The 22,069-nt window shown below is 40.9% G+C and overlaps 1 protein-coding gene across 2 annotated transcripts in view; it reads left to right on the top strand.

Annotated features, from left to right (window-relative positions):
* The first annotated feature begins 6,885 nt into the window (after positions 1–6,885).
* Positions 6,886–22,069, top strand: part of DPF1 (double PHD fingers 1) — a 102,948-nt gene continuing 87,764 nt past the window's right edge. For both annotated transcript variants that reach the window (XM_053721800.1, XM_053721799.1), the window contains exons 1-2: positions 6,886–6,925; positions 16,588–16,695. In XM_053721800.1, the coding sequence (XP_053577775.1) occupies positions 6,901–6,925; positions 16,588–16,695 (133 nt within the window). In that variant the 5' untranslated portion in view covers positions 6,886–6,900. The remainder of the gene's footprint in view (positions 6,926–16,587; positions 16,696–22,069) is intronic.

The raw sequence follows: 22,069 nt of genomic DNA, 5'->3' as shown, positions 1-22,069 counted from the left end.
TTCCACCATGGCTTCTAAACACATTGAACAAGGATTTTCCTTGGTGTCAGACATGTTAAACAGACTAGTAGTCAAACAAGCAGGCTTGGAAATCACTTTAATCAAGTAAAAACACACTTTGAAAAAAACGTTACTGTGCCTTTAAGAGATAAAAAAGGCACACAATTTTGCAAAACAGTGAAAAAATGCAGCAAACTGTTCGAAATTTTTACAGTATGTACCTAAAGCATTAGTAAGATTGCACCACTAGCAATAAAAACGATTAACCCCTTAATGCCCAAACCGGATCGACAGTAAGCCAAAGAACCGGTTAAAAAACGTTCAGCACCTTGCCACAGCTCTGTGCAAACTGCAGCAGGACCCTCCATGTGAAACAGCCTGAACTTCTTGTCAAATATAACTGCGCATCTGAGGAGCGAAATTAGGCCCCTCCCACCTCACTACGGTGCTTGTGAGGCCTAAAGAAACACTCTAAAGTGTTTTAATATTAGCCATGTGGGTAACAACCCCTGAAAGAAACCCAAAGGAACCTTCAAAGTGTCTCAAAAAAAACAATATTTTCAATAAAAACCGTTTGCCTTGAAAGTAGTGTCAACCAGCATAAACTAGCCCTGTTATATAAGCTTGAAATTCCATACTTAGGCCTAGATTTGGAGTTTGGCGGTAGAAGGGCTGTTAACGCTCCGCGGGCTTTTTTCTGGCCGCACACTAAAAATTAACTCTGGTATCGAGAGTTCAAAAAAATGCTGCGTTAGGCTCCAAAAAAGGAGCGTAGAGCATTTTTACCGCAAATTCAACTCTCGATACCAGAGTTGCTTACGGACGCGGCCAGCCTCAAAAACGTGCTCGTGCACGATTCTCCCATAGGAAACAATGGGGCTGTTTGAGCTGAAAAAAAACCTAACACCTGCAAAAAAGCAGCGTTCAGCTCCTAACGCAGCCCCATTGTTTCCTATGGGGAAACACTTCCTACGTCTGCACCTAACACCCTAACATGTACCCCGAGTCTAAACACCCCTAACCTTACACTTATTAACCCCTAATCTGCCGCCCCCGCTATCGCTGACACCTGCATTATATTATTAACCCCTAATCTGCCGCTCCGTAAACCGCCGCAATTTACATTATCCCTATGTACCCCTAATCTGCTGCCCCTAACACCGCCGACCCCTATATTATATTTATTAACCCCTAATCTGCCCCCCTCAACGTCGCCGACACCTGCCTACACTTATTAACCCCTAATCTGCCGAGCGGACCGCACCGCTACTATAATAAATGTATTAACCCCTAACCCGCCTCACTAACCCTATCATAAATAGTATTAACCCCTAATCTGCCCTCCCTAACATCGCCGACACATAACTTCAATTATTAACCACTAATCTGACGACCGGAGCTCACCGCTACTATAATAAATGTATTAACCCCTAAAGCTAAGTCTAACCCTAACACTAACACCCCCCTAACTTAAATATAATTTAAATCTAACGAAATTAATTAACTCTTATTAAATAAATTATTCCTATTTAAAGCTAAATACTTACCTGTAAAATAAATCCTAATATAGCTACAATATAAATTATAATTATATTATAGCTATTTTAGGATTAATATTTATTTTACAGGTAACTTTGTAATTATTTTAACCAGGTACAATAGCTATTAAATAGTTAAGAACTATTTAATAGTTACCTAGTTAAAATAATAACAAATTTACCTGTAAAATAAATCCTAACCTAAGTTATAATTAAACCTAACACTACCCTATCAATAAATTAATTAAATAAACTACCTACAATTACCTACAATTAACCTAACACTACACTATCAATAAATAAATTAAATACAATTGCTACAAATAACTACAATTACATAAACTAACTAAAGTACAAAAAATAAAAAAGAACTAAGTTACAAAAAATAAAAAAATATTTACCAACATTAGAAAAATATTACAACAATTTTAAACTAATTACACCTACTCTAAGCCCCCTAATAAAATAACAAAGACCCCCAAAATAAAAAATTCCCTACCCTATTCTAAATTAATAAATGTAAAAGCTCTTTTACCTTACCAGCCCTGAACAGGGCCCTTTGCGGGGCATGCCCCAAGAAAATCAGCTCTTTTGCCTGTAAAAAAAACCATACAATACCCCCCCCCAACATTACAACCCACCACCCACATACCCCTAATCTAACCCAAACCCCCCTTAAATAAACCTAACACTAAGCCCCTGAAGATCTTCCTACCTTGTCTTCACCATCCAGGTATCACCGATACGTCCTGGCATCCGGTGCTGAAGAGGTCCAGAAGAGGCTCCAAAGTCTTCCTCCTATCCGGCAAGAAGAGGACATCCGGACCGGCAAACATCTTCTCCAAGCGGCATCTTCGATCTTCTTCCATCCGGTGCGGAGCGGGTCCATCTTGAAGCAGCCGACGCGATCCATCCTCTTCTTCCGTTGTCTCCCGACGAATGACGGTTCCTTTAAGGGACGTCATCCAAGATGGCGTCCTTCGAATTCCGATTGGCTGATAGGATTCTATCAGCCAATTGGAATTAAGGTAGGAATATTCTGATTGGCTGATGGAATCAGCCAATCAGAATCAAGTTCAATCCGATTGGCTGATCCAATCAGCCAATCAGATTGAGCTCGCATTCTATTGGCTGATCGGAACAGCCAATAGAATGCGAGCTCAATCTGATTGGCTGATTGGATCAGCCAATCGGATTGAACTTGATTCTGATTGGCTGATTCCATCAGCCAATCAGAATATTCCTACCTTAATTCCGATTGGCTGATAGAATCCTATCAGCCAATCGGAATTCGAGGGACGCCATCTTGGATGACGTCCCTTAAAGGAACCGTCATTCGTCGGGAGACAACGGAAGAAGAGGATGGATCCGCGTCGTCTGCTTCAAGATGGACCCGCTCCGCACCGGATGGAAGAAGATCGAAGATGCCGCTTGGAGAAGATGTTTGCCGGTCCGGATGTCCTCTTCTTGCCGGATAGGAGGAAGACTTTGGAGCCTCTTCTGGACCTCTTCAGCACCGGATGCCAGGACGGATCGGTGATACCTGGATGGTGAAGACAAGGTAGGAAGATCTTCAGGGGCTTAGTGTTAGGTTTATTTAAGGGGGGTTTGGGTTAGATTAGGGGTATGTGGGTGGTGGGTTGTAATGTTGGGGGGGGGGGTATTGTATGTTTTTTTTTACAGGCAAAAGAGCTGATTTTCTTGGGGCATGCCCCGCAAAGGGCCCTGTTCAGGGCTGGTAAGGTAAAAGAGCTTTTACATTTATTAATTTAGAATAGGGTAGGGAATTTTTTATTTTGGGGGTCTTTGTTATTTTATTAGGGGGCTTAGAGTAGGTGTAATTAGTTTAAAATTGTTGTAATATTTTTCTAATGTTGGTAAATATTTTTTTATTTTTTGTAACTTAGTTCTTTTTTATTTTTTGTACTTTAGTTAGTTTATGTAATTGTATTTATTTGTAGGAATTGTGTTTAATTAATTTATTGATAGTGTAGTGTTAGGTTAATTGTAGGTAATTGTAGGTAGTTTATTTAATTAATTTATTGATAGGGTAGTGTTAGGTTTAATTATAACTTAGGTTAGGATTTATTTTACAGGTAAATTTGTTATTATTTTAACTAGGTAACTATTAAATAGTTCTTAACTATTTAATAGCTATTGTACCTGGTTAAAATAATTACAAAGTTACCTGTAAAATAAATATTAATCCTAAAATAGCTACAATATAATTATAATTTATATTGTAGCTATATTAGGATGTATTTTACAGGTAAGTATTTAGCTTTAAATAGGAATAATTTATTTAATAAGAGTTAATTAATTTCGTTAGATTTAAATTATATTTAACTTAGGGGGGTGTTAGTGTTAGGGTTAGACTTAGCTTTAGGGGTTAATACATTTATTATAGTAGCGGTGAGCTCCGGTCGTCAGATTAGGGGTTAATAATTGAAGGTAGGTGTCGGCGATGTTAGGGAGGGCAGATTAGGGGTTAATACTATTTATGATAGGGTTGGTGAGGCGGATTAGGGGTTAATAACTTTATTATAGTAGCGGTGCGGTCCGCTCGGCAGATTAGGGGTTAATAAGTGTAGGCAGGTGTCGGCGACGTTGAGGGGGGCAGATTAGGGGTTAATAAATATAATATAGGGGTCGGCGGTGTTAGGGGCAGCAGATTAGGGGTACATAAGGATAACGTAGGTGGCGGCGCTTGGCGGTCGGCAGATTAGGGGTTAATTATTGTAAGTAGCTGGCGGCGACGTTGTGGGGGGCAGGTTAGGGGTTAATAAATATAATACAGGGGTCGACGGGGTTAGGGGCAGCAGATTAGGGGTACATAAGTATAACGTAGTTCGCGGTCGGCAGATTAGGGGTTAAAAAAATTTAATCGAGTGGCGGCGATGTGGGGGGACCTCGGTTTAGGGGTACATAGGTAGTTTATGGGTGTTAGTGTACTTTAGCGTACAGTAGTTAAGAGCTTTATGAACCGGCGTTAGCCCAGAAAGCTCTTAACTCCTGCTATTTTCCTGCGGCTGGAGTTTTGTCGTTAGAGCTCTAACGCTCACTTCAGAAACGACTCTAAATACCAGCGTTAGAAAGATCCCATTGAAAAGATAGGATACGCAATTGACGTAAGGGGATCTGCGGTATGGAAAAGTCGCGGCTGAAAAGTGAGCGTTAGACCCTTTAATCACTGACTCCAAATACCGGCGGTAGCCTAAAACCAGCGTTAGGAGCCTCTAACGCTGGTTTTCACGGCTAACGCCAAACTCTAAATCTAGCCGTTAGTCTCTGAATACAGCTTACCCTTCCCTCATGGGGATATTATCAGTCTTCTCTAGCATTATCACAGTCTTGTCTAGAAAAAAAAAAGACTGAACATACCTTATTGCAGCCTAACCTGCAAACCGTTCCCCCCAACTGAAGTTTTCTTGCACTCCTCAGTCCTTTGTGGGAACAGCAGTGGATTTTAGCTACAACATGCTAAAATCATCTTCCTCCCTGCAGAAATCTTCGTCTCCTTTCTGCTAGAGAGTAAATAGTACACACCGGTACCATTTAAAATAACAAAATCTTGCTTGTAGAAAATAAAAACTAAATTTTTTTTACCACATTCACTTTACCCTTCCGATTGCTTAGAGCCGGCAAAGAGAATGACTGGGGGTGGAGCTGGAGGGGGAGCTATATGGACAGCTCTGCTGTGTGCTCTCTTTGCCACTTCCTGTTGGGAAGGAGAATACCCACAAGTAAAGGATGAATCCGTGGACTCGATACATCTTACAAGAGAAATGGTAACCACTTTCTAATTTATTTCATTCTCTTGGTATCATTTGTTGAAGGAGCAGCAATGCACTAATAGTTTCTAACTGAATGAACACATGGGTGAGCCAATAACAATCGGTATATATATATATATATATATATATATATATATATATATATGCAGCCACCAATCAACAGCTAGAACCTAGGTTCTCTGCTGCTCCTGAGCTTGCCAAGATAAAGCTTTCAACAAAGGATAACAAGAGAAGGAAGCCAATTAAATAATAGAAGTAATTTGAAAAGTTGTTTAAAATTGTATGCTCTGTCTGAATCATGAAAGGAAATTTTTGTGTTTCACGTCCCTTTAAGCGTTTTGTTTCATTGTGTGAAAGCTATATAAAATATGTTACTTTTTATACATGAAAGTTTATAAAGTATGTTAGATAAATACACTAAGGCCCATTTATCAAGCTCCGTATGGAGCTTGTGGGCCCGTGTTTCTGGCGAGTCTTGAGACTCGCCAGAAACAGCAGTTATGAAGCAGCAGTCGCGTATGATCGGGTTGATTGACAACTCCCTGCTGGCCGCGAGTCTGCAGGGGGCGGCGTTGAACAGCAGCTCTTGTGAGCTGCTGGTCAATGCTGAATACGGAGAGCGTAATGCTCTCCGCATTCAGCGAGGTCTTGCGGACCTGATCCGCACTGTCGGATCAGGTCCGCAAGACCTTTGATAAATAGGACTCAATAGCTATGATTACAACATAGTTTTAATTTATTTTGTACTGTCAAGGGAAGAGGCAGAATTTTTCTTCACTTTCTGCGATGAGATTTTTTTTGTGAGAAAAATTGAATGCTGGTCATTTTCAAATAAAATTCAATTTTAAATTAGGCAGTTACACTAAAGCGCCGGCTCAATTGCAATGTGTTGATTAACGCGAGAGTAAAGCAACGTTTTTAAAATGTCTCAAATTTGTTTCCTCTTCACTTAATCTAACACCACAAGGTAGTTAAGTAGTAATAGAAAAGGTGCATTACTCACAAGAACATCCTACATTCACAGCTTTGCAGATCAGAAAAGGATTGGGGGGGGGGGGGCATTGAATAAATCCCTGAGAGACAGTCAACAATAAATGCTCTGCTGCTTTACAGCCCTGCTCAATAGCTGAATGTCTCCAAACAGTGTTTTGCTCTGGCTGCATTGTGTAAGTTTTCCATTACACAGCGCATCCACAGCAAAGTGCTGTTTGAAGAGGACAGTCTAATGAGGAGCAGTGCTGCAAAGTGAAAGCACTAACAGTTCCTGCATGTGTCCTGTTTTTTCTGCAGACATGTTGCATTATCTGCGATGACATCTAAGATCACAGCATGTTCTGCCTTGGGGGTTTTAATTTTTGTTGTTTTGTTTTGATTTTTACAATAGCATAATACATGTTGTGCTGATGTAGAACGTGTTTTGTTTTGCTGTTAGGTTGGGGGAAGACTTCTACCGTGAAGCGATAGAGCACTGCCGTAGTTACAACGCTCGTCTATGTGCAGAGAGGAATATGCGGCTACCTTTTTTGGACTCCCAAACTGGAGTCGCTCAGAATAACTGCTACATCTGGATGGAGAAGACACACAGAGGACCAGGTAAGAAATATGAATCTCTATTTTTTTCTAAATGAAAACGACATTATGTTGTAGCATGATCAGCGTTGACTTTATCATGTTAAATGCTTGGTAGGACCATGACCAGCAAAGACCTAATCGTGGTGACTCTATGGGGTCCATTTATTAAGCAGCGGACGTAGTGTATGCTGTCGGCATTTACCGAGGTCGAGCAGACATGATTCGCTACAGCAAATCATGTCCGCTCGCCTCGTAATAAATCTACCCCGAAAACTGAGTTGGTCTGGGAAAACTGTATTTAGAAAATGACCTTATAATCAATGTAGTCTGACAGAACTATAATAGCCAATGATACAATCATGGAAGTGACCTGACAAGACTGTGACCAGTGTGGTTATCAATAAATGTCACCGTAACCAGCAGTAATCTTATCATGGAAACTGCCTTGAAGTGATATTAGAACTCCAAATGGAATCTTTGTGTAAGATGTTTAATTAAGGAAAATAAAACAACATTGCAGTATATATCCATTATTAATGTTACTTGATCCTGCTATAAAATATACAAAAAAATGACTTAAAGGGACATTAAACCCAAACATTTACTTTCATGATTCAGACAGAGAATACAGTTGTAAACACCATTCCAATTCACTTCTATTATCTAATTTGCTTCATTCTTTAGATGTGCTTTGTTAAAGAAATAGCAATGCACATGGGTGAACCAATCACATGAGGCAAATATGTGCAGCCACCAATAAGAAGCTACTGAGCCTATCTAGATATGCTTTTCAGGAAGAAATATCAAGAGAATTAAGCAAAATAGATAACAGAAGTAATTTAGAAAGTTATTTTTTTTTCTTTTCTTTTCCAAAGAACTTTATTGAAATATAGGTTTCACAGACATCTTGATTGCAAATATGGGTTTACATTAGGTACCCTTACAGAATATATTTTAAAGGAAACATAAAGAAAAAAAAAATAGAAAAAAGTGCAATAATGTGGGGTTCACAACCAAGTATGTCTCAATCTTGATTAACCCTGTAATAAAAAGTCTTAGAGCTATTATTGTCAGCCCTTATTGATGTCTTTCTGCTATGATTAGTTCTACATTTTCCGTTTTCAATGTTATGTTTATAGAAATTGAAACATTGTAACTGGAAACCCAGAAACATACTATCAAAGAGTTGTTAATATTAGATTTCTAAAGACAATATTACCTTAAAGGGACATAATACTCATATGCTAAATAACTTGAAACTGATGCAGTATAACTGTAAAACGCTAACAGGAAAATATCACCTGAGCATCTCTATGTAAAAAAGGAAGATATTTTACCTCACAATCTCCTCAGCTCAGCAGAGTAAGTTCTGTGTAAAAACATAATTTATGCTTACCTGATAAATTCCTTTCTCCTGTAGTGTAGTCAGTCCACGGGTCATCATTACTTATGGGATATTAACTCCTCCCCAACAGGAAGTGCAAGAGGATCACCCAAGCAGAGCTGCTATATAGCTCCTCCCCTCTACGTCACACCCAGTCATTCGACCAGGAACCAAACGAGAAAGGAGAAACTATAGGGTGCAGTGGTGACTGGAGTATAATTAAAAAATTTAGACCTGCCTTAAAAAACAGGGCGGGCCGTGGACTGACTACACTACAGGAGAAAGGAATTTATCAGGTAAGCATAAATTATGTTTTCTCCTGTTAAGTGTAGTCAGTCCACGGGTCATCATTACTTATGGGATACCAATACCCAAGCTAAGTACACGGATGACGGGAGGGACAGGCAGGATCTCTATACGGAAGGAACCACTGCCTGAAGAACCTTTCTCCCAAAAACAGCCTTCGAAGAAGCAAAAGTGTCAAATTTGTAAAATTTGGAAAAAGTATGAAGAGAAGACCAAGTTGCAGCCTTGCAAATCTGTTCAACAGAGGCCTCGTTCTTAAAGGCCCAAGTGGAAGCCACAGCTCTAGTAGAATGAGCTGTAATCCTTTCAGGAGGTTGCTGTCCAGCAGTCTCATAGGCTAAACGTATTATGCTACGAAGCCAAAAGGATAGAGAGGTAGCAGATGCTTTTTGACCTCTCCTCTGTCCAGAATAAACGACAAACAGGGAAGAAGTTTGTCGAAAATCTTTCGTTGCCTGTAAATAAAATTTCAGGGCACGGACTACATCTAGATTGTGCAGAAGTCGTTCCTTCTTTGAAGAAGGGTTAGGACACAATGATGGAACAACAATCTCTTGATTGATATTCTTGTTAGTGACTACCTTAGGTAAGAACCCAGGTTTAGTACGCAGAACTACCTTATCTAAATGAAAAATCAGATACGGAGAATCACAATGTAAGGCTGATAATTCAGAGACTCTACGAGCCGAGGAAATAGCCATTAAAAACAGAACTTTCCAAGATAACAGCTTGATATCAATGGAGTGAAGGGGTTCAAACGGAACACCCTGTAAAACGTTAAGAACTAAGTTTAAGCTCCACGGCGGAGCAACAGATTTAAACACAGGCTTAATCCTGGCCAAAGCCTGACAAAAAGCCTGAACGTCTGGAACTTCTGACAGACGCTTGTGTAAAAGGATGGACAGAGCTGAGATCTGTCCCTTTAACGAACTAGCAGATAAACCCTTTTCTAAACCTTCTTGTAGAAAAGACAATATCCTAGGAATCCTAACCTTACTCCATGAGTAACCCTTGGATTCGCACCAGTGTAAGTATTTACGCCATATCTTATGGTAAATTTTCCTGGTAACAGGTTTCCTAGCCTGTATTAAGGTATCAATTACTGGCTCTGAAAATCCACGCTTTGATAAAATTAAGCGTTCAATTTCCATGCAGTCAGCTTCAGAGAAATTAGGTTTTGATGTTTGAAAGGACCCTGAATTAGAAGGTTCTGTCTCAGAGGCAGAGACCAAGGTGGACAAGATGACATGTCCACTAGATCTGCATACCAGGTCCTGCGTGGCCACGCAGGCGCTATTAGAATCACTGATGCTTTCTCCTGTTTGATCCTTGCAATCAAACGAGGAAGCATCGGGAAGGGTGGAAACACATAAGCCATCCTGAAGGTCCAAGGTGCTGTCAAGGCATCTATCAGGATCGCTCCCGGGTCCCTGGACCTGGACCCGTAACGAGGAAGCTTGGCGTTCCGGCGAGACGCCATGAGATCCATATCTGGTTTGCCCCAACGTCGAAGTATTTGGGCAAAGACCTCCGGATGAAGTTCCCACTCCCCCGGATGAAAAGTCTGGCGACTTAGGAAATCCGCCTCCCAGTTGTCCACTCCTGGGATGTGGATCGCTGACAGGTGGCAAGAGTGAGACTCTGCCCAGCGAATTATCTTTGATACTTCCATCATCGCTAGGGAACTTCTTGTCCCTCCCTGATGGTTGATGTAAGCCACAGTCGTGATGTTGTCCGACTGAAACCTGATAAACCTCAGAGTTGCTAACTGAGGCCAAGCCAGTAGGGCATTGAGAACTGCTCTCAATTCCAGAATGTTTATCGGAAGGAGACTCTCCTCTTGAGTCCATGATCCCTGAGCCTTCAGGGAATTCCAGACAGCGCCCCAACCTAGAAGGCTGGCGTCTGTAGTTACAATTGTCCAGTCTGGCCTGCTGAAGGGCATCCCCCTGGACAGATGTGGCCGAGAAAGCCACCATAGAAGAGAATCTCTGGTCTCCTGATCCAGATTCAGCGTAGGGGACAAATCTGAGTAATCCCCATTCCACTGACTTAGCATGCACAATTGCAGCGGTCTGAGGTGCAGGCGTGAAAAAGGAACTATGTCCATTGCCGCTACCATTAAGCCGATTACCTCCATGCATTGATCCACTGACGGGTGTTGAATGGAATGAAGGGCACGGCAAGCATTTAGAAGCTTTGTTAACCTGTCCTCTGTCAGGTAAATTTTCATTTCTACAGAATCTATAAGAGTCCCCAAGAAGGGAACTCTTGTGAGTGGTAAGAGAGAACTCTTCTCCTCGTTTACTTTCCACCCATGTGATCTCAGAAATGCCAGTACTAACTCTGTATGAGATTTGGCAGTTTGAAAGCTTGACGCTTGTATCAGAATGTCGTCTAGGTACGGAGCTACCGAAATTCCTCGCGGTCTTAGTACCGCCAGAAGAGAGCCCAGAACCTTTGTAAAGATTCTTGGAGCCGTAGCCAACCCGAAGGGAAGAGCTACAAACTGGTAATGTTTGTCTAGGAAGGCAAACCTTAGATACCGGTAATGTTCTCTGTGAATCGGTATGTGAAGGTAAGCATCCTTTAAATCCACTGTGGTCATGTACTGACCTCTTTGGATCATGGGTAAGATTGTCCGAATAGTTTCCATCTTGAATGATGGAACTCTTAGGAATTTGTTTAGGATCTTTAAATCCAATATTGGTCTGAAGGTTCCCTCTTTTTTGGGAACCACAAACAGGTTTGAGTAAAACCCTTGTCCGTGTTCCGACCGCGGAACTGGATGGATCACTCCCATTAGTAAAAGGTCTTGTACACAGCGTAGAAACGCCTCTTTCTTTATCTGGTTTGTTGACAACCTTGAAAGGTGAAATCTCCCTTGTGGAGGAGAAGCTTTGAAGTCCAGAAGATATCCCTGAGATGTGATCTCCAACGCCCAGGGATCCTGGACATCTCTTGCCCAAGCCTGGGCGAAGAGAGAGAGTCTGCCCCCCACTAGATCCGTTACCGGATCGGGGGCCCTCACTTCATGCTGTCTTAGGGGCAGCAGCAGGCTTTCTGGCCTGCTTGCCCTTGTTCCAGGCCTGGTTAGGTTTCCAGCCTTGTCTGTAGCGAGCAACAGCTCCTTCCTGTTTTGGAGCAGAGGAAGTTGAAGCTGCTCCTGCCTTGAAATTACGAAAGGCACGAAAATTAGACTGTCTAGCCCTGGGTTTGGCTCTGTCTTGAGGCAGGGCATGGCCTTTACCTCCCGTAATATCAGCGATAATTTATTTCAAACCGGGCCCGAATAAAGTCTGCCCCTTGAAAGGTATGTTAAGTAGTTTCGATTTAGAAGTTACATCAGCTGACCAGGATTTTAGCCACAGCGCTCTGCGTGCCTGAATGGCGAATCCAGAATTCTTAGCCGTAAGTTTAGTTAAATGTACTACGGCATCAGAAATAAATGAATTAGCTAGCTTAAGGGTTTTAAGCTTAAGTGAAATCTCATCTAATGTCGCTGAGTCAAGGGTGTCTTCCAGAGACTCAAACCAAAATGCTGCCGCAGCCGTGACAGGCGCAATGCATGCAAGGGGTTGTAATATAAAACCTTGTTGAACAAACATTTTCTTAAGGTAACCCTCTAACTTTTTATCCATTGGATCTGAAAAAGCACAGCTATCCTCCACCGGGATAGTGGTACGCTTGTTGTAAAGCTAAAGTAGAAACTGCTCCCTCCACCTTAGGGACCGTTTGCCATAAGTCCCGTGTGGTGGCGTCTATTGGAAACATTTTTCTGAATATAGGAGGGGGTGAGAAAGGCACACCGGGTCTGTCCCACTCCTTAGTAATAATTTCAGTAAGTCTCTTAGGTATAGGAAAAACGTCAGTACTCGTCGGTACCGCAAAATATTTATCCAACCTACACATTTTCTCTGGGATTGCAACTGTGTTACAATCATTCAGAGCCGCTAACACCTCCCCTAGCAACACACAGAGGTTTTCCAGCTTAAACTTAAAATTTGAAATGTCTGAATCCAATTTATTTGGATCAGATCCGTCACCCGCAGAATGAAGCTCTCCGTCCTCATGCTCTGCATATTGTGACGCAGTATCAGACATGGCCCTAGCATTATCAGTATACTCTGTTCTCATCCCAGAGTGATCTCGTTTACCTCTAAGTTCTGGCAATTTAGACAAAACTTCAGTCATAACATTAGCCATGTCTTGTAAAGTGTAATGGCCGCCCTGATGTACTTGGCGTTACAATATCACGCACCTCCTGAGCGGGAGATGCAGGTACTGACACGTGAGGCAAGTTAGTCGGCATAACTTCCCTCTCGTTGTCTGGTGAATGTTGCTTAACATGTACAGATTGACTTTTATTTAAAGTAGCATCAATGCAATTAGTACATACATTTCTATTGGGCTCCACCTCGGCTTTTGAACATATTGCACAAAGAGTTTCCTCTGTGTCAGACATGTTTAAACAAACTAGCAATTAGACTAGCAAGCTTGGAAATACTTTTCAACTAAATTTACAAGCAATATGTAAAAACGTTACTGTGCCTTTAAGAAGCACACAAAAACTGTCACAGTTGAATAACAATGAACCGGATTAGTTATATAAACCAAATTTAGCAAAGGATTGCACACATTAGCAATGGATGATTAACCCTTAATATCAGAAAAAAACGTATAACAATTTGACAATATAAGCGTTTTTATCACAGTCAAGCACAGTCTCACAGGTCTGCTGTGAGTGATTACCTCCCTCAAAACTAGTTTTGAAGATCCCTGAGCTCTGTGGAGACGTCCTGGATCATGCAGGGAGAAAAAGACAGACTGTGACTGAATTTCTGATGCGTAGTAAAAGCGCCAAAATAGGCCCCTCCCACTCACACTACAACAGTGAGGGAAGCTCAGTAAACTGTTTTAATTTAAAACAACGACAGCCATGTGGAAAATAAAGCCCAAAACAATTTTCACCAAGTACCTCAGATAATTAAACGATTTAACATGCCAGTAAACGTTTAAAATCTAATATATGAAATGTCATTAAAAAGCCTGCTGCTAGTCGCTCCCACTGCAAGTTAGGCTAAAAGTTATATGCATACAGTATTTTCCCAGTGAAGTGCCATTCCCCAGAAATACTTAAGTGTTAACATATATACATGTCAGCCTGATACCAGTTGCTACTACTGCATTTAAGGCTGTACTTACATTATATCGGTATTAGCAGTATTTTCAAAGTCAATTCCATTCCTTAGAAAATAATATACTGCAACATACCTCTTTGCAGGTGAACCTGCCCGCTGTCCCCTGATCTGAAGTTACCTTACTCCTCAGAATGGCCGAGAACAGCAAACGGATCTTAGTTACGTCCGCTAAGATCATATACAAAAAACTCAGGTAGATTCTTCTTCAAATTCTGCCTGAGAAGGAAACAACACACTCCGGTGTCGTTTAAAATAACAAACTTTTGATTGAAGATATAAAAAAACTAAGTTTAATCACCACAGTCCTCTCACACATCCTATCTATTAGTTGGGTGCAAGAGAATGACTGGGTGTGACGTAGAGGGGAGGAGCTATATAGCAGCTCTGCTTGGGTGATCCTCTTGCACTTCCTGTTGGGGAGGAGTTAATATCCCATAAGTAATGATGACCCGTGGACTGACTACACTTAACAGGAGAAAAGTTATACTCAGCTGCTCCCAGCTGCAGGTAAAAAATTTTTAAAAAAAATGAAGAAATGAACAGCATCCAATCAGCATCAGCAGTGCTGAGGTCATGAACTCTTACTGTGATCTCATGAGATTTGACTTAACTCTCATGAGATTTCATAGTAAGCTTCCTTTACCTGATTGGTGAAATAATATGAGAGTTCACAAGGCTCATCCTTTCAGCTGTCCCCAGACACACTAAAATGCTGCTTAGAAATCCTTTACAATGGGATGTGGCTACTGAGGAAGTTTTGAGGTAAAATATCTTTCTTTTTTACATAGAGATGTTCAGGAGATATTTTCTAGTCAGCTTTTTACAGCTATGCTGCATCACTTTCAAGTGTTTAAACATTTGGGTATTATGGCCCTTTATTAAAAATGAAGTTAGAAAAAGGAGAATAATTGGGGAGAGGTAAAAGGGAAAGGAAGGATGTTATGTAATTCGGTTATAGTGTCACAAATTGGGTCTGGCAAGTTAGGGTTTGAATGCCCTATGCTATGGTTGTGCAGTGGAATGAGGGTATGACGCCTTTCATGTCTATTACTACGGACTCCGGTAATTCTATCATATACTGTTTGGGATTGTATTTCAACTGACCTGTCCCTTGACATCAATGTATATCTGTGTAAAGTGCAAGGGTAATGGAGGGTGTTCAAGGGTATTTCTTAACCATCTCTATTTGCATTCCACCTCATCCTCATGTATTCATGTTTTTCTAGATTATTCGTCCTAAGAAAGTGGTATCTCTCAAGGACAAGCATACTCTCAACCTGTGCCTTCAAAGCCTCAATGTCAGGAATTTCAGGCGATTTCCATTTCTTAGGAATCAGGATTTTGGCGCTATTTAACATTACGTATAGGAGTGATTGTTTTATGTCATCCCTGGTGTTTGGGAGTTTGTGGAATAAATTTGTTTAAAATGGTATTCTCTATCGGAATCAAGAAAGAAAAAAAATGGGTTTAATGTCCCTTTAAAACACAAAACGTCTTTCATGATTCTGATAGGACATGTGATTTTAAACAACTTTATAATTTAGGTCTTATCAAATTAGTTTAATTATCTTGGTATCCTTTGTTGAAGGAGCAGATATACACTATTGGGAGTTTGCTGAACACATCTGGTAAACCAATGACAAGAGGCATTTATCTGCAGCCTCCAATCAGCAGCTAGGTCCCAGTAATGCATTGCTGCTCGTCAGCCTAACTATGTATACTTTTCAACAAAGGGTACCAAGAGAATAAAGCAAATAAGGTAATAGCAGTACATTGGGAAGTTCTTTAAAACCATATGCTCTGTCTGGACCATGAAAGAATACAATATGGATTTCATATCCCTTTAAATGACTGGTTTTCTTGATACTGATAATGAGGCATATTTAAGAAATGTCTTGCGGACCTGATCCGACAGTGCAATACGCTCTCCGCATTTAACACTGTAGAGCTGCTGGTGCAACGCCGCCCCCTGCAGACTCGCCAGCAGGGGGTGTCAATCAACCCGATCGTACTCGATCGGGTTGAATTGTTGCGATTCCTGTCCGCCTGCTCAGAGCAGGCGGACAGGGTTATGGAGCAGCGATCTTTGTGACCGCTGCTTCATAACTGCTGTTTCTGGCGAGTCTGAAGACTCGCCAGAAACACGGGCCGTCAAGCTCCTTTCAGAGCTTGATAGATAGGCCCCAATGTATTTGATTGTTAGTTGTATATATTTATGTACTTTAGTATTCATTTAGTATTAAAGGGACAGTAAACACTAAATAAATGCTAGATAGAATGAAGCACTCAAAGAAAAGATTAGTCTGAGAATAATGTAGATGTAATTTTTAAAGTTTCATTAGTTGTTTAAAGGGACAGTCAACACCAGAAATGTTGTTGTTTAAAAAGATAGATAATCCCTTTATTACCCATTCCTCAGTTTTGCATAACCAACACTGCTATATTAATATACTTTTTACCTCTGTGATTACCTTGTAGCTAAGCATCTTCTGACAGCCCCCTGACAAAATAAGTGTAAAGTTTTAGTGTCTATAAAACAATGGGAGCTGCCATGTTGTAACTTAGGTTACCTTCTCTGTCGTGACCAATTAGGGACAGTTATAAATAGGTCACTAGAGTGTGCAGCCAATGGCTGTGTAGGATATAACAGTGTATATTGCAGAATTGGTTATATATATATACAATTTATCATTTTATATTACGATCTCTAAGTGTTTAATGTCCCTTTAAGTTGTACATTCTTTCAGGATTTCTATCTATGCCTATTAACTGTTGTATATGTCTGTACACAGGATTATCACCAGGACAGATCTACACTTACCCTGCTCGCTGCTGGAGGAAGAAGAGGCGGTTGGACATCCTAGAAGATCCGCGACTAAGACCCTGTGAGTTAAAACAGGGTACAAATGTGTTTTAAAGAAATCCATTAATGTCATACCAGTTATTTAAAGTTATACCATGTACAATTATATGTTGCTGGAACTTTGGCATGAAAAGGTAGCTGGCACAGAGAGACAGTGGAATGCTGGGCCAGGCAAGACTACTGAATGCCAGGGATAGAGAGGCAGCTGAATGCTGGGCATGGAAAGGCAGCTGTGAAAAGACTGGGCGTGGTGAGGATGATGAAGGTCAGGTATAGAGAAGCAGCTAAATATGCTGGGAATTAAAAACTGCTTAATTTAAAGTGATGGTAAACAGTCCCCTTTATAAAATCACATCTGGAATGTTAGTGATATTTTATTTGGAGTTTCATACATCAGTTGTAATAAGTTGCGCTATAACTTACCTTTTAATATAAAATTCAAATTCAATGCACTCCGCCGCCCACTTTAAAAGTCAATTTTTCTGTGAGCTAACGGTTTGATTTGTTCTCCAATCAGCGCTCTCCCCATATGGCACTTTTGTTGTAGCTAGAGCGCTAATTGGACAACAATTCAAACCATTAGCTCACATAAAAATTGACTTTTGAAGTGGGCGGCAAAGCGCGGGGAATTTGAATTTTACATTAAAAAGTGAGTTATAGCGCAGCTTATTACAACTGATGAATGTAACTCCATCTAAAATATCACTAACATTCCGGATCTGATTTTAAAAAGGGGACCGTTTACCATCACTTTAAGGTCTTTAAAGGAGAGGTTGCTGAATGCTAGGGGGTAGATTTATGAATCAGCGGATGCTGCTGTTTCCGCGCGAGCCTTTTGGCTCGCCGGAAACATAAATTAAGAAGCAGCAGTCTTAAAACCGCTGCTCCTTAACTCACCCGCCACCTCTGAGGATGATTGACACCCCCTGCTAGCAGCCGATTGGCCGCGAATGTGCAGGGGGCGGCATTGCACAAGCATTTCCCCAGAAATGCTTGTGCAATAATAAATGCAGACAGCGGATGCTACAGCGGATCATGACATGTGATAAATCTACCCCTAAGTATGGAATCGCCCATGAATCACTTGCACTTGAGAGTGTTTTGCACTGAACATATTGCTGTGAATATTGTTATCATTTCTCTGCTGAATACACTATACTTATTAATTGCTCTGCTGCATGACAATTATTGATATGGAAACAATATTGAAGGATTTGCAGAAAGATAAAACTTAAGGGACATGAAACCCTAAATATGTATTTCATGATTCAGATAGAGCATTCACTTTTAAGCAATGTTCAAATTTACTGTTCTATTATCAAATCTGCTTCATTCTCTTGGTATCCGTTATTGAAAGGAGCAGCAATCCGCTACTGGGAGCTAGCTGAACACATCTGGTGAGCCAGTAACATGAATCACATATCTGCAGCCACCAATCAGCAGCTAGCAACCAGTAGTGCATTGTGTGCACTATGTGTGGTTTTTTTAACAATGGATTTTAAAAGAATGAAGCAAATAAAATAAGAGAGGCAAACTGGAAAGTTGTTTACAACCTGCATGCTCTACCTGATTCATGGAAGTTAAATGTTAACCTTACTTTCCCTTTAAGGTTGGGCAGTAGATGTAGCTGAAAGCTGGGCGTAAACATAGATGTTACAAGCTGAGCAAAGTGAGGCTGTTAAAGGAGGTCTAAGTAGAGGTTGCTGCAGCGTAGGCTAAGAAATAATGCTGAAATAGGAAAATATAGAAGGTGCTAAAGGCTGGAACCTGAGAGAAAGGTTCGAACAGAAGGGGAAAAAATAATGGCAGTAACAGCATCTGTTTGTGAAACACTGTGTACAAGTATATGTTTTATACATTCTCAAGAGTATTTGTTTAAGTTTAGTATCCATGTTGTTTGTTTGTTTTTATCAGTGTTTGAGAACTTTGGTTCTAGTAGCGTCAGAGTCTAAAAACATGTCACTGTCATTAGTACACTTTAGTACTAGCAGGGACTGAGCACATAAACATGTCACTGTCATTAGTACACTTTAGTACTAGCAGGGACTGAGCACATAAACATGTCACTGTCATTAGTACACTTTAGTCCTAGCAGGTACTGAGCACACAAACCTGTCACTGTCATTAGTACACTTTAGCCCTAGCAGGGACTGAGCACATAAACATGTCACTGTCATTAGTACACTTTAGTACTAGCAGGGACTGAGCACATAAACATGTCACTGTCATTAGTACACTTTAGTCCTAGCAGGGACTGAGCACATAAACATGTCATTGTCATTAGTACACTTTAGTCCTAGCAGGGACTGAGCACATAAACATGTCACTGTCATTAGTACACTTTAGTCCTAGCAGGGGCTGAGCACATAAACATGTCACTGTCATTAGTACACTTTAGTCCTAGCAGGGACTGAGCACATAAACATGTCACTGTCATTAGTACACTTTAGTCCTAGCAGGGACTGAGAACATAAACATGTCACTGTCATTAGTACACTTTAGTCCTAGCAGGGACTGAGCACATAAACATGTCACTGTCATTAGTAAACTTTAGTCCTAGCAGGGACTGAGCACATAAACATGTCACTGTCATTAGAACACTTTAGTCCTAGCAGGGACTGAGCCCATAAACATGTCACTGTCATTAGTACACTTTAGTCCTAGCAGGGACTGAGCACAAAAACATGTCACTGTCATTAGTACACTTTAGTCCTAGCAGGGACTGAGCACATAAACATGTCACTGTCATTAGTACACTTTAGTCCTAGCAGGGACTGAGCACATAAACATGTCACTGTCATTAGTACACTTTAACCCTAGCAGAGACTGAGCACATAAACATGTCACTGTCATTAGTACACTTTAACCCTAGCAGGGACTGAGCACATAAACATGTCACTTTCATTAGTACACTTTAGTCCTAGCAGGAACTGAGCACATAAACATGTCACTGTCATTAGTATAATTTAGTCCTAGCAGGGACTGAGCACATAAACATGTCACTTTCATTAGTACACTTTAGTCCTAGCAGGGACTGAGCACATAACGATGTCACTGTCATTAGTACACTTTAGTCCTAGCAGGGACTGAGCACATAAACATGTCACTGTCATTAGTACACTTTAGTCCTAAAAGGGGCTGAGCACACATTTAGTCCTAGCAGGACTGAGCCTATAAACATGTCACTGTCATTAGTGGACTTTAGTCCTAGCAGGGACTGAGCACATAAACATGTCACTGTCATTAGTACACTTTAGTCCTAGCAGGAACTGAGCACATAAACATGTCACTGTCATTAGTACATTTTAGTCCTAGCAGGTACTGAGCACATAAACATGTCACTGTCATTAGTACATTTTAGTCCTAGCAGGGACTGAGCACATAAACATGTCACTGTCATTAGTACACTTTAGTCCTAGCAGGTACTGAGCACATAAACATGTCACTGTCATTAGTACACTTTAGTCCTAGCAGGGACTGAGCAAATAAACATGTCACTGTCATTAGTACACTTTAGTCCTAGCAGGGACTGAGCACATAAACATGTCACTGCCATTAGTATACTTTAGTCCTAGCAGGGACTGAGCACATAAACATGTCACTTTAATTAGTACACTTTAGTCCTAGCAGGGACTGAGCACATAAACATGTCACTGTCATTAGTACACTTTAGTCCTAGCAGGGACTGAGCCCATAAGCATGTCACTGTTATTAGTACACTTTAATCCTAGCAGGGGCTGAGCACATAAACATGTCACTGTCATTAGTACACTTTAGTCCTAGCAGGGACTGAGCCCATAAACATGTCACTGTCATTAGTACACTAGTCCTAGCAGGGACTGAGCACATAAACATATCACTGTCATTAGTACACTTTAGTCCTAGCAGGGACTGAGCACATAAACATGTCACTGTCATTAGAACACTTTAGTCCTAGCAGGGACTGAGCACATAAACATGTCACTGTCATTAGTACACTTTAGTCCTAGCAGGGACTGAGCAGATAAACATGTCACTGTCATTAGTACACTTTAGTCCTAGCAGGGACTGAGCACATAAACATGTCACTGCCTGTCATTAGTACACTTTAGTCCTAGCAGGACTGAGCCTATAAACATGTCACTGTCATTAGTGGACTTTAGTCCTAGCAGGGACTGAGCACATAAACATGTCACTGTCATTAGTACACTTTAGTTCTAGCAGGGACTGAGCACATAAACATGTCACTGTCATTAGTACACTTTAGTCCTAGCAGGGACTGAGCACATAAACATGTCACTGTCATTAGTACATTTTAGTACATTTTAGTCCTAGTAGGTACTGAGCACATAAACATGTCACTGTCATTAGTACATTTTAGTCCTAGCAGGGACTGAGCACATAAACATGTCACTGTCATTAGTACACTTTAGTCCTAGCAGGTACTGAGCACATAAACATGTCACTGTCATTAGTACACTTTAGTACTAGCAGGGATTGAGCACATAAACATGTCACTGTCATTAGTACACTTTAGTCCTAGCAGGGACTAATCCCATAAACATGTCACTGTCATTAGTACACTTTAGTCCTAGCAGGGACTAGGCTAATCCCATAAACATGTCACTGTCATTAGTACACTTTAGTCCTAGCAGGGACTGAGCACATAAACATGTCACTGTCATTAGTACACTTTAGTCCTAGCATTGACTGAGCACATAAACATGTCACTGTCATTAGTACACTTTAGTCCTAGCAGGGACTGAGCACATAAACATCTCACTGTCATTAGTACACTTTAGTCCTAGCAGGGGCTGAGCACATAAACATGTCACTGTCATTAGTACACTTTAGTCCTAGCAGGGGCTGAGCACATAAACATGTCACAGTCATTAGTACATTTTAGTCCTAGCAGGGACTGAGCACATAAACATGTCACTGTCATTAGTACACTTTAGTCCTAGCAGGGACTGAGCACATAAATATGTCACTGTCATTAGTACACTTTAGTCCTAGCAGGGACTGAGCACATAAACATGTCACTGTCATTAGTACACTTTAGTCCTAGCAGGGACTGATCCCATAAACATGTCACTGTCATTAGTACACTTTAGTCCTAGCAGGGACTGAGCACATAAACATGTCACTGTCATTAGTACACTTTAGTCCTAGCAGGTACTGAGCACATAAACATGTCACTGTCATTAGTACACTTTAGTACTAGCAGGGATTGAGCACATAAACATGTCACTGTCATTAGTACACTTTAGTCCTAGCAGGGACTAATCCCATAAACATGTCACTGTCATTAGTACACTTTAGTCCTAGCAGGGACTGAGCACATAAACATGTCACTGTCATTAGTACACTTTAGTCCTAGCAGGTACTGAGCACACAAACCTGTCACTGTCATTAGTACACTTTAGCCCTAG

The sequence above is a fragment of the Bombina bombina genome, chromosome 7, assembly GCF_027579735.1.
Source record: "Bombina bombina isolate aBomBom1 chromosome 7, aBomBom1.pri, whole genome shotgun sequence".
Taxonomy (NCBI): domain Eukaryota; kingdom Metazoa; phylum Chordata; class Amphibia; order Anura; family Bombinatoridae; genus Bombina; species Bombina bombina.
This window is presented reverse-complemented; position numbering and strand designations above follow the sequence as displayed.